The sequence below is a fragment of the Lactuca serriola genome, chromosome 5, assembly GCF_051521515.1.
Source record: "Lactuca serriola cultivar US96UC23 chromosome 5, Lser_US96UC23_V15, whole genome shotgun sequence".
Taxonomy (NCBI): domain Eukaryota; kingdom Viridiplantae; phylum Streptophyta; class Magnoliopsida; order Asterales; family Asteraceae; genus Lactuca; species Lactuca serriola.
The window spans coordinates 218,766,331-218,779,864 of NC_136412.1; the positions used below are offsets into that span (position 1 = coordinate 218,766,331).

The window sequence follows — 13,534 nt, forward strand, 5'->3', positions numbered from 1 at the left end:
GGTGTTCGCTACTTGTATCAAACTATCCAAACTTTATTAAAACGGATCAACCCGGTTTTAAGCGATTCAACATAAGCGGCGAACCGCGGTTTAGGAGAAACCCGGCCGGTTTGATCCGGTCCGTATTTTTACAAAAAAAACCGTTCTTAATTGACCCGCCTTCTACCCTGGGTCACGGTTCAACTGGTTGAACCGACCGGGTCAGTCTGGGTTTTAAAACATTGGTCTCTCGATGGCTATTAGGCGGACCGGGTCCATATCAGTCTCCCGATGGCTATTAGGCGGACCCGATCACTATTGTCTCTTAAAAGTTAAAATCTCTCTAGAATTCCATCATACTTTTAAATCTATGATCTTATGATTCCAAATAATAGAAAAATACGGGGATGCGAATCTAGTTCTTGTGTCGCTTCAAAAGTTTGTAGTTCTGATCAGGACCGGTTCATTGTTTTTTATTACCCGGGACGAGAAAAAAACTTATGCCCTTTTATATATAAGGTACGATACCAAAAAAGAATATATAAAGGATTTATAAAATAAAACGTGTAGTTATTTTTATAATTAAACAAATAATACAAACAGAACCTTATAGAAATCACCTAAAACGAGGTTCATGCATTTTTTTTGAAGTGAAAACGTCTATTTTACAATAATCAATATTTTGTAAATAAATCACTTTCGATACTTAAAATTGTTAATCCTTTAAATCTTTCTTGAGTTATGGTACTTCGGAGATACGTTTTGAAAAGCTTCAATTTCGAATTTTTTGTTCCATGGAAGCACACAATTGAAACTGTCAACAATGAAGTATACGCAACCACCACATTAGACAACAAAATCGGAAATATAGCTCCTACTTCATATCTGAAATATAGCCCCTACTTCATATCACATAAACAATAACACAGAAGTTAAGAAAAGTTGTTTATATAGAAAACATTGAACACAAACAAAAATGAATTTAAACTCACCAAAATCTTAAAATCTGATTTCTCAAAACAACATATACAAATCTAATTTGGAGCTCAAACTTGTAGAAGCCAGTAGAGAAATTACCCAATCTGATTTCAGAAGCAATAAAGAAATCCAATACGAAAATACAAACCAAAATTTCGATATATAAGAAATCAGATACATAAGAAATTAATCAGATTTTTGAAACAAACCTAAATAAACATAAAATTCGAATAAACTCACCAAGTTTGGACTTTTTCCATGTAATCAAATAGAGATGAATTAAGATAAAATAAAAAGTAATCATATAAATAAGAAAGTAACATAGATTTCGAATGAAAAATGAACTCATCTAACCTTAATTTGATTTTTGATTCTCTAAAACAACCAACAAGAATCAAATCACAATTCACACCCAAAACAGTGAAACACTCATTAAACCAAAACTTCAGAACTGAGTTTCTTGTATCAGATTAGACAAAATCACACCTTAAATCGGACCATATTAGAGAAATTGTTGTAAAATCGGGCCTAAATATTAATTAATAATAAGAAATTAAGATTTGAAAGGTATCTATAATCGATTTATCGACTAGAGGTGAAAATAGAGAAAAATGTTCTTACATTATGGGAGACGTATTCAAGGTAGGGCATTAATTTCTCCAGCGAACGAGGCCAACGACACTGCGTTTCTAGGCACCAGGCGACGTTTGGTTTCTCTATGTGCATGCTAGATGATTATTTGGCAATCAGTGTGTCCCTTTTTTCTCTTTAGTAAACTGATATATTCCACAGATAAACAACATGGGCTAAATGTTTGGGCCATTATTATATATATACTAGACAACTGGACTATTTTGATGCCCTTTTAAATTTGTTGCCCTGGGCCAAGCCCATGTCGCCCGTGTATTTGGGCCGACCCTGTTTCTGATTTGTCATTACCATTTGAGGAAGTTAGCAAAATAACCCGTATTGCTACAATTTGGAATATGTATATGCAAATCCGACAACAAATTAAATGATTTGCTAGATGCAATTGATGTAGCTTTGTTATTTCCGACTCCAACAGCAATTTCATACGACATGATGTAAATTTTCGTAAATCTAATTATCACTTTTATAGTTTACTTAATTTATAATGTGTTTTGTTTGGATACTACTATAAATACCATCATTGCTAGTTGCACCTCCTAAAGTCAATCAAATCAATTGAGTCAATGATATTGACCTTGTAAATTTAATAGTCAATGATATTGACCTTGTAACTTTAATTACCAACCGATGCAACAATATCTATGTAACGTCACAAATTTCAAACTAAATTTTCATTTTGGGATTAGAATATAATATCAAACTTTGTTCCAAAAGTAATATAAAAACTCATGTGTTAAAGGCTATAAAAATATAGTTTCCAAAACACTATAAAAACATAGTTTCTAAAAATAATATGAAAACCTTAGCGTCGTTCCATCGTCAATCCTCAGACATTATGCTTTGTTATAATTTATGTAATTAAGTATAATAGTTGTTTAGAAATAAATAATTTATGTTTTATTAAGTATAATAGTTATTTAAAAATAACTAATATAGATTTATAGCTATCGTTATACTTTTTTTCTTTATATTACTTGTGTCTCTTTTTTATTTAGTTATTGCTTTTTTTCTTGATAATTTAATATATGTATATTAATAATTATTAGTTAATCGAAGAAAATAAGAACATTACAATTTCAAAAAAAAAAAGCGTGTGAAGAAAAAAGGGAGATAACCAGTAGCTTGTTTATTTCATTTGGGCAAATGCCCTATTTATAGGCTTAAGAGAGCCGGTTACGATTATTGTTGCAATCGTTTGATTGCAATACGACATACATATTTACATTATAGCCCCCTAGACTATTGAGGGTAACACACTTTATGTTACATCAACTGACGCTTAATAATTATTCTACCGACACTTCTATTTAATTACATAACAATCCTTCTACCGACACTTTATATAATGAAAAATATAATAATCTCTTCCACATTGAAAGGACAGATGTCTTCAATAATGGCTTCAATAATATCTTTTTGGAGGCGGGAGGAATGACGTAAGCAATGACGAAAAGTCATTATTGAAGACACCTGTCCTTTCAATGTGGAAGGAATTATTATATTTTTCATTATATAAAGTGTCGGTAGAAGGATTGTTATGTAATTAAATAGAAGTGTCGGTAGAATAATTATTATGAATGATTGGATGATTATGTGAATAATTTGGATAGAACTCTGCTATTCAGAAATAGGAAAACTATTTCAACAGAGAAGACAATTGAGATCAACTCAAGTCTTAAACACTCAAACTTAGCTTGTTTATTTCATTTGGGCAAAGACCCTATTTATAGGCTCAAGAGAGGCGGTTACAATTATTGTTGCAATCGTTTGATTGCAATACGACATACATATTTACATTATAGCCCCCTAGACTATTGAAGTTTACACACTTTATGTTACATCACAACTGATACTTAATAATTATTCTACCGACACTTCTATTTAATTACATAAATAAAAATAACAATCCTTCTACTGACACTTTACATAATTAAAAATATACCAAAATTAACAAAACATGATGACGGATTAATTGCTCTGATAAATTTAACAACATGACGGATGGTTTTGACATGTGTAATTCGGGTGCCAATTACAACACCCTTCAAATTCACTTGTAAATGAAATTTCACAAGAATTTCATCCATACGAGCACAAATAAGTGCTTTGAGATGGAAATTATAGATTCTAGACAATAGTTATTTCTATTGGTTATAGTGAGGATGATTGGAGTGGAACAAATTATTAGCACATATATTCATTGATTTATGAAGACTATTTCAATAACATAAATCATCTAGTGAACTACTTTAGATCAAAACTACTTTAGATCAAATTGTGCCGTAACTAAAATGTTGGTTTATAAAGAGTATCAAATGCCTACCATTTCACCACTATGGTAGAACTCTTTCACTCTTTAATTGATCCCATTAAAATGGTTGAAGTTGCAATTAAAAACCATTTAAATGGTTGAACCCAAGGCCCTGGTCTTAAAAATAATCCTGAAATCTTATGTATAAAGTATAAACCAACTCAATATTTTTTGGGCAATCAAACACATACAGATACATACCAATAATGATTTTTCACTGCTAACCAAAATCACCTTACAAATAAACAGATAACATCTACACTACGACCTTAAGCAGACATTTCTTTAAAACTGAAACTGTTGAATAAACTACAAATTTCACCAAAAACTCTTTTTAACTACTTCTTCCAATACACAAGAAGGAAGACAACACATCACATCATTCATAATTGTATGAAGATTAGGCATACAGCTTCATAAATGGAACACTCGACTTTGTGTGTGTGTATACAGGGCTCTATACTATATGTATACCCTTTGCCTCACACAAGTCATAACTACCACTACACTACATCCAGTTTTATATATATGCATACATTGATCAAAATAGAAAAATACCAGATCCTAATTTTGTAAATACCCGACTTGCTTTAAGTACCAAATTACCCCTTGAGCTGCAAACTCAGCCGCATCTTTCTTTTTAGTGCGATGATCTCCTACACACTCCAAGACTGTATTAGAGGCTTCTTCAATTATCACTGTCACTTTGAATGCAAACCTAAATGAAAAAACAATACAAAAAAAAACATGTATATAAGTATACAACACTTGTTGCAGATTGACCCATGATGCGCTTCAACTTACTGTTTGAGGTGGGCGGGTCCCATTTCTTGGAAACATTCAAACAAAGGTGGTTTCCAACAGTTGATAGCACAAATTTCGTATAAATGTGATTTTGCCGATGATTTCTTCACCCCGTCACCTGAAAAGAAACCGGATATTACATGACATGACATGACAGAACAGATTGGACTGGGACTCAGACAGATGTCTGTCAGTGAGACAAAATTATTATTTTTTTTTAACCTGAAGGAGTTTGTGAATTGCTATCACTGACGTCTGAGGATGAAGGGCTTCTTTGAGGCGTGGGCTGTGACAACCGTCTAATACTGCTACTGCTTTTAACTGAAGAATTTAAATGACGAGAATGCCCTTCTATGGGAATATTCCTAACTTTATCCGAGTTCAAGTCCACAGCTTGATTGGCACGTGAAACATCAATATCTGTCGGGATTTCATCGTATCCAATCAGTTTCGCCTCCATTTTTTTACTCGATTTCAAGATTTCCTCTAACGACTTCACTTTCGTCTTATAACCTTTGTCCTGTAACACCATAAACCCACGTAAGAAAACCATGTAAAAGAACCCAAGGGTATACTGGTCTTTTTACCTTCAACGACAAATACAGTTTCTGACACGCGATTCTCTTGGCGGTTTTTTTATTAAAATTTGTAGCAGAAGCAGTGTCACTAACTCCAATTCCATCAACGATTGCTTCAACCGTAAACGCCCCGTCTTTCTTTAGGGACGGAAACGTCAATTCCCAATTATAATATTGACAAAGTTCTTGAAGTTCTCTAACTGGATTAAGCTGCAAGGCGGAAAATTTCATCACAGGATCAAGAAACGAGATCATTATGTTCCAAACCACATCCAAATCAAACCCTGAATCAAGTAGAATGGCTCCAACACAAGACTCCACCAAATCACCAAGAGCCTGAAAAATAAAAAAATTATTAATTATAATACAAGATATAATGAAATATTTAAGCATAGTAAGTTACCTTAGGACATGAAACGGTTTCTACTACACCGTTTTTTGATGCAGAAGTCTTGAAAAATTTGGCATATTTATCCACAGACAGGACAAGACTATTGGAATCACATAGCATGTATGTGTAGAAAGATCGATTTACAGCAATACCCGCAAATGAATTATTGTTGACTGAAAGGGATCTTAAATCGGTGAGTTGACCGGGTTTCAAGTTTGGGTATACCGAATAAAGATAAGAGGTGATCAAGTAATCCAATACAGCATCTCCAAGAAACTCCAATCTCTGTTAAAATGTTATCATAAGTACCCCATTTGATCAAGTTTAAGGTAAAAATATAGAGTTACATGCAAGAAATAGGTTGAGATTGTGCCTTGTGGTGTTTACCTGATAGCAACCACCATAATTGTTATGGTAAGATGGATGTAAGAAGGCCTGTAAGAGAAGACCTTTATGATGAAACTGATAGCCTAAAAGACTTTCAAGGGTAGGAATGTCAATTTGGTCACTGAGTGCAGTAAAGATAGCACTGGAAGCACAAATATCAGCAACATGAGAGTCTTTGAAGTCCACTGGGATACCAATCCACTTAAGAAAAGCAATTGCAGCTTTAAAACCACTATCAACTATAAAAGCTCCAACAAGAGCTTCCACAACATCTGCAACGGTTTTCTTTTGTAACCAATGATGACCTTTATTGCATCTAACTTCAGTGGTTACACCTGTGGTTAAATTGCTCTCATGTGAAGAATGGATGCTGACTCTTGTGGCTTCTGTGCATATTTTTGAACATCTTCGACCCAAAGGGTAGAAATGGAAAGGCTCGAATGGTTGATCACGTACATAAACCTGGACAAAAATTTCATCAAATGTTTTCAAAAAATAACATTTAAGAGGAAAAGAAAAAGAAACAGTCTTACATGCAGATTGTTGGATAATGCAAGCTTGAATAAATGAGAATTGTTAACCATATTGGAACGTTTTCTTGTAAGTTGTCCTTCATCAAGGGCATGATTCAACAAAAAGAGGTGTCTACCAACTGCAAATTTGAGAAACGCATCACCTAACACCTCGAGTCTTTCAAGAGAAAACCGTTCATTGCATCTCTCTGTAGTAATTGCTTCAAAAATCTGATAAATCCAAAACACAATAATCTCTTTAGCTCATAAAAAAGAGGAAACAATGGTGTAATAAGAACAAACGAAAGTATTATCAAGTATCCATACACGATCTGCAGAAACTTGTGAGCCTTCTGGGAATGAAGCAGAGAGCCTATGCCTCAGTTCAATTGCAACAAGAAAGCTTTCCAATCGGTGTACAATTGAAGGCAATAATGACAATGAACTTCCAATGTCCTTTGAAAAACCAAGAATTTTCACAACACATATTTCAGGAGGTATCTCTACAAAATGCTCCTCCTTTTCTCGTGGCTCTGTTTCAAATATCAGGATCAGGGTTTAGGGTTTAGGGTTTAGAAGAAGACATAATTAAAAACTGGTTTACAGCTTTACCAGCATTCCCTCTCTTCCTCAACAAGTTGTCCAATCGAAAGAGTTGTTTGGCTTTTAAAAGAGGTTGGTTGGGGTGCGACATTTTGATACCGAATCTGTTCATAAATTAGGAAAGTAGTAAATAACTCGATTCTCACAAGGGGCAATTACGTAAATTTACAATTGGAAAAGGCAAAGACGTACACTTCCGCATAGTGGTCAACATAATTTGTGTCTTCTTTAAAAAGATTGAACGCGTCCTTGTCATGAAGAACATCCGAGACAAAGAAAAACGTATCTTTGCATGGAACATAAGCCAAACTATTCACTATGTCATCAATCCGTGTGGGCCCATTTGCAAGATACAAACAATCATCCAAACAAAAAGGTTGATGTTGATCAAACGCAATATCTCGTGGAGATTTAAAAATCGGTGATGATAAACATCTTGTAATCAGCTTCCAGTCAACACTCATCGATCCTCCTCGGTCAACAGTCACAGGTAGCATTAAGTAGAATGTCGAGACGGAATTGCTGACATCATCTTTTCCTAAAGGGACAAAACTGGAAGCAAAATCCGACTTGTCCACTATCGCCTTTAGCCACATCTCTTGGAACCTCTCCGCTAACACAATCTGTATAAATAAATTATCATAGATATATTATTAACACTGACACTAACACTGACACTGATATTGACACTGTAATATGATTACCTCGTTGTTGTTGAATGTGAAAGCGCCACATGGCACGATTTCGGTCAAGACAGATCGACCCTTAGCCAAATGGAGATCAAGTTTCATTCTTTCGGCCTCTTGAGGGATTGGTGCTTTTAAAAAAAGACCAAAATCTTTATAAAGTCTATCAGCAGGAGAAGGGCTAAATTTTATAAAGTAGGAGTTGAGACGAATCATTGTACGTTTGGATTTAATCCAGGGTTCTCGAAGAGCAGAGGGAACAAGCATCTCATGGAGCTCTCTTCGTGAGTTATCCTCTGTTCACAGATTTCATTAAATTAAATAAAGATTTACTATTAAATAAAGATTATAACTTGTTTCATTTATGAAACTAACCCTCATCGGAATCGGAATCAGAATCAGAAGAATCTTGGGTGTCTTCATCAACTTCATCATCGGGTAAGAGGTAGTTGGTTAAGGCACCCAATTGATGCAACTGTTGGCATGCTTTTAAACAGGCGTCTTTTTTTGCAGCTTCACGAGATGGTTGAGGCAAACTTATGATTTGGTGGATAGGGGCATTTGCGGGAAGAATTATGTAACAAACTGTTCCCTCCGCATCATCAAAGTAATATAGCCGTGGCTTAGGGTTGAAGAATCTATACATAAAAATAAAATTACTAAGTTTAGAATGTTGATTAGTAACACAAGCATAAACTAGCTAATTTACTTGTAACAACTACAAGGACCAAAAGCGTTACAAAAACCTCAAATAAGGACAAAAGTCGCAAAAGAAAACTTTTTGGGGACAAAATTTGCAAATATCAGCTATACCTGGGGGACAAAAATGTAATTTACTCTAGAATATATTAACATGCAAATAAATGCAAGAAACTTATGGTTCCAAAGATGTAGAAAAGAAAATCTTACTCATCATGTGGGAGTTTGGAGCAATATCGGTGAAGTAACGAGACACTAGATCCTGAACTAATGGTGGCACCAGTTGAATCAACTGTATATGTTTTCTCCTCAAAATCAACATATTTCACAGTTGATGATCGTGAAGATATTTGATTGTTCATATTGGCTTCATCCTTGGTGAAGTTCTGTATCAAATTCATCTCTTTTTGGTTCCCCCTGCAAATATGTTATAGTTTAAGATATAGAATATAGGGGTAGGGTTTATATTAAAACCAAAAAAAGAAAAGGGTGTTACCTATCTACCAAAAAGGCGTATTCAGATTGTGGCATGCGTGCACGACCTCTTGATTGTATAAAACTAGCAACGGTTTCCGGAAGATCAAATCTTATAACAAGACAACATGTTTGGATATCAAGCCCTTCCTCTCCCACTTTTGTTGCTACTAACAAATTCAACTGCCATAACAAAACCCTAAATTACCTCTTTATGCAAAAACATATTTGTAAAATGAGGCTCCACTTGTTATGCATGACATGACATAACATAACATAACAGACACTGACCGTGACACTGACACGCTGTGACATGACCTCTTTATGTAAAGAAACAAAATAGGTGTAAAGTAGCATAATGCATACCTCACCAGAACGAAACTTCTCTAAAATGGCGTTTGTGCTTTTTCGTGAAATATTTCTGAGCCCTGAGTGGACCCCAACAAGGTAACTACACCTCCATGCGGACAAAAACCTAAGTTGTTGAAGGACATATGCTAACGATCTAGCGGTTATGATTCTATTCACAAATATTATACATTTCATATCCGGTATTGCCCTGGGAATAACAACATATATATGTAAAAAAGATTGTTTAGTGGTGAAAAAAGAGTTTCAAAAGTTGATTGCTTTTTCTTCCCATGTGTTACAAACCTAAAATTGGAAAGAATTTGGATAAGTCGTAAGAGCTTCCAAGAGAAATCCGGAACTTTCAAAGCCTCCACGGATGATAAATCAGCTTCCATGCAGTTTGCTTCAATAGGGTGATCTAGAAGAAGCTTATATATGAGTGCTTCTTTTTGACTTAATGCAGAAAGAACAACTTAAAGGAGAAATGCTTTTTGGAAAAAAGAAAATGTACCTTTTTTGCATTCGGAAGTGAAGTATGAAGCAACTTGTGATAGAAAACTTCCACATAGAATATCATCACTACATTCCTCATTTACCTCGATAACTTCATTTCTCTCAACCAGATCTCCTTTCAATAAAATCCGACATGCCTTCACAATTTGAAACAAAATCATATTTAGTGGTTTAGAGTTTAGGGTTTATAAACAAAATCACAAGTATGACCAATAGTGCAATGAGAACTTACTTGTAATGCTCCCCAAAGGCCAAGATTTTCAAGACAAAACAATAGATTTCCATGAAGACGTTGAAGTGCCTTTTTGGTGTTCTTAAGAATAGAAGGATCCTCAATCTTTGTGATCAAAGCTAACATACACTAATATGCAAATAAAACACATAATTAGCAATGGGTTGTTAATTGTATAATTGAGCAAAAATTTAATCGAAAAAAGACATAAAATAGATTTTACCTCAGCCTTTATCGTTTCAAGTCTTGCAGAATAAGTAACATGAGGGCTTAATGAATTGCTTATGGTAGTGCCATAATAGTAGACATTAACTTTAGGGGATGACACAAATCGATCTAGCTCTTCCCTAGCTTCAACAGTATAAACCTATAAAAATGTTCGATAATGAAAATGTTGAATTTAAATCAGTTTTCATTAATTTAATTATTGTGAAAAATGAATAATTATCGGCAGAAAATGAATCTTGTGACATAGATGACACACCTTGGCATGAAGTAAGGTCTCAAGACTACCAATTGAAGCACCTAATAAGACAATAATGATACGCTAAACATTTAGATGAAGTAAATATTTTTACCTATCTAATATACAATACAAAAATATGCCAAACATGATCATATTACCTTTTCCAAATATTGGTGATGCAGTCATGCCAAATATACGGGGAAGTTTAGCAACACCTGGTTTGTAAAATATCTGCATCAATTCAAAAAAAAAAAAAAAAAAAAAAAAAAAAAAAACTCAAATGCATTGACCAAAATATATTCAAAGCATGAAAGAGAAACATCAAGAAACATGTAATTAATTATTACCTTCATGATTTCAGCATAAGGATGATTGCTTTCAACTTGTGCATAATGGCACTCATCAAATATAAGAAGGGCAATGTGCTCAATCCTAATGAAGCAGTGTGATAAATTATGCAACAAGATTTGTGGGGTCATAACAAAGACCTGTACATTATCAAGATCAAGAGTCAATAATTTCGATGTTGAAATTACAAATATACCCTTTGTCAAATTAAAGCAACAAACCTCGTGTTGTTCCAATTCCTTCTCCCAATCATGATGACCCTTCAAACGATTAGAACTCCCACAATAGATTCCAACTTCTACATCTAAAGAATCTTTTATAACCTTGGCTTGCTGCATAAACAAAGTATGATAAGGAACAAGAAGAATATTTCACAATAAAATCTAAGTTTGACCAGTCAAAATGAATAATTATTGGTTCTAAGTCTTCAATTTTCATCATCAAGGCCACATACTAGTAGTAAAAGTGAAAAGCTTCTCAAATATATCAAACAACACTTTTTAAAGGAAAAAAGAAAGGAACAAAGGGTAAAGAAGGAAACAAAGGAAAGTTACTAACTTGTTCAACAAGAGCCACAGTGGGAGCAAGAAAAATGCATATCTCCTTTTGGGACTTGTTCATCTGGCGTTTGATCTCATAAATAAGTAAAACAGCAATGTGGGTTTTGCCACAACCTGTTTCTAAATACACTATAATGTTCTCCATTAAAGCCTTTTGACATAATTCAATCTGGTAACTGCAATAAAAAAACAAAGGGGAACAATATAAAAGAGTAACCATGAAATCTTTTGATTCAAAAATTCATATCATTCTGTAACACAATTTTCCTCTGTTCTCAACATATGCACTGGATAAATGATGTCTGAAAGATATGTGAACTAATTAAATGATCCGATAATCAACTTTTAACACACAATATTTAATAAGTAACATGATATTATAAGCCAAGAATTATAATTATGTAACTAATTAAAGAACTTTATGCAATAAATTAAAGAAGATAGCATCCATGTATATTTAAGAAAATAGATAAGAACCCAATTATACGATTCTTATGAATGAAGTAATAATTAATATAAAATTAAGAACATGATTGTTCTTCTCTTTCATAACAAGAAACACACTAAACATAATTACATAAATATTTACAAATAAAACGCCATAAGCCTTTTCTTACCCAGGGAATTTGACTCTATACATACAAATAAGAATTTTAAGTAAAAAAGATATCTAAAATCAAGAATTTCTTATGACTTTTTACCCAAAGAACATGTAATTTTTTTTTTTAAAAAGAAAAAAAAATCACGGAATAAACTGATGAAGTAATGAATTTCACATTCAAAAGTATATATTTAACAAGAACATAATTTCAAGAAAAAAAAACATAAATAAAGAAATAAATAACAAAAAAAAAAAACTATAATGTGGTAGTTGTGAAAGATATAAACTATATTCTATCACTAATCAAAAGTAAACAAATGAAGATACTATGAAGAATTAGTAAAGAAAAATCAAATAACAAAGCAAAAACTAAAGCACAAACTGGCATACCCTCTCGCAATTCTTCTCGGATCCTTTCCGGTTTGCGGCAATTGGGTTTCCGACATAGTCGATCCCTCGTCTTCTTCGTTTCCCCCATTAAAAATTGTGCTGCCGATCGACATCGCTTCGAATGCTCCCATGACATTAATGTTCTCGCTAATGTGCCCCATGGTTTGACTCTTCGTTGACGATAAACTTAAAGACTAAGACATGGAATAAAGTAACTATTTCGCAATCAATCAGGTCTCTAGAGAGAGAGAGAGAGAGAGAGAGAGAGTAGAGTAGAGAATATATTAGATTCTAGTTTCTAGAGAGAGAAAGACGATGTGTGAGTTTTTGGTTTTGCGGGAGAGTGGGGTTGAAGGTGCATAGTGATGATGACGACTGAGTAAGGTTTTGTATGACCAGGTCCTGCAGGAGTTGAGAGAGTTTCTTCATAAGTTTGGTTTTATTGTTTTTTTATTTTTTAATTGTTTCGAAATCGTAATAAAAATAAGCAATTTTTATTTATTTAAGTTAACCAATTATATAAACTAGGGTTTAGACTATCCGTCTGTTGCTGCGGAAGATCCGGTATGTTAAAAAATGTAGTTTGATACTATATATATCATTGAGATAATTAAATCATGTAAAGTGGAGCACAAAAATATCAAAATAAAATATGGATACAAACAATTGACATTATAATGTATAAAATACTAATAATTTAACTTTAAAATTATAATGTGTGAAAACTGTTAAATAAAAATTAATTAAGGAGAAAAAATATAAATATATATAAATTTTAAAACTATAAGGATAAAAATTGTTATATCAAAATTAGTTCAGGGTATAAAATATAAAAAAAAAAAATAAAGGGAGAAAAATGTAAAAAGAACCCAAGTATGAAAACTTAAAAAATGACTATGCTTACATGGAATGAACAGTGAATTGCCTCACATACCTATTTTGGTAATTAATACAAATTCTCATTTTTTATTTTATTTTATTTTCTAAAATTTTGGGTTACAAGTAATTTGGTTAGCAACT

At 33.2% G+C, this 13,534-nt stretch overlaps 1 protein-coding gene across 1 annotated transcript; it reads right to left on the reverse strand.

The window, feature by feature from the left end:
• Positions 1-4,235: 4,235 nt before the first annotated feature.
• On the reverse strand, positions 4,236-12,890 carry DCL4 (dicer-like 4). The gene is made up of 25 exons (XM_079001685.1): positions 12,515-12,890; positions 11,522-11,699; positions 11,185-11,295; positions 10,963-11,103; positions 10,774-10,846; positions 10,634-10,674; positions 10,373-10,516; positions 10,150-10,278; positions 9,916-10,054; positions 9,708-9,822; positions 9,420-9,612; positions 9,076-9,236; positions 8,790-8,996; positions 8,256-8,518; positions 7,899-8,176; positions 7,387-7,817; positions 7,204-7,298; positions 6,919-7,124; positions 6,613-6,822; positions 6,080-6,541; positions 5,705-5,977; positions 5,311-5,637; positions 4,946-5,243; positions 4,724-4,841; positions 4,236-4,637 (listed from the first exon to the last, which is right to left on the reverse strand). Exons 1-25 carry the CDS (start codon positions 12,673-12,675, stop codon positions 4,484-4,486), a joined length of 4,908 nt encoding a protein of 1,635 aa, XP_078857811.1. The 5' UTR covers positions 12,676-12,890; the 3' UTR covers positions 4,236-4,483.
• Positions 12,891-13,534: the final 644 nt, after the last annotated feature.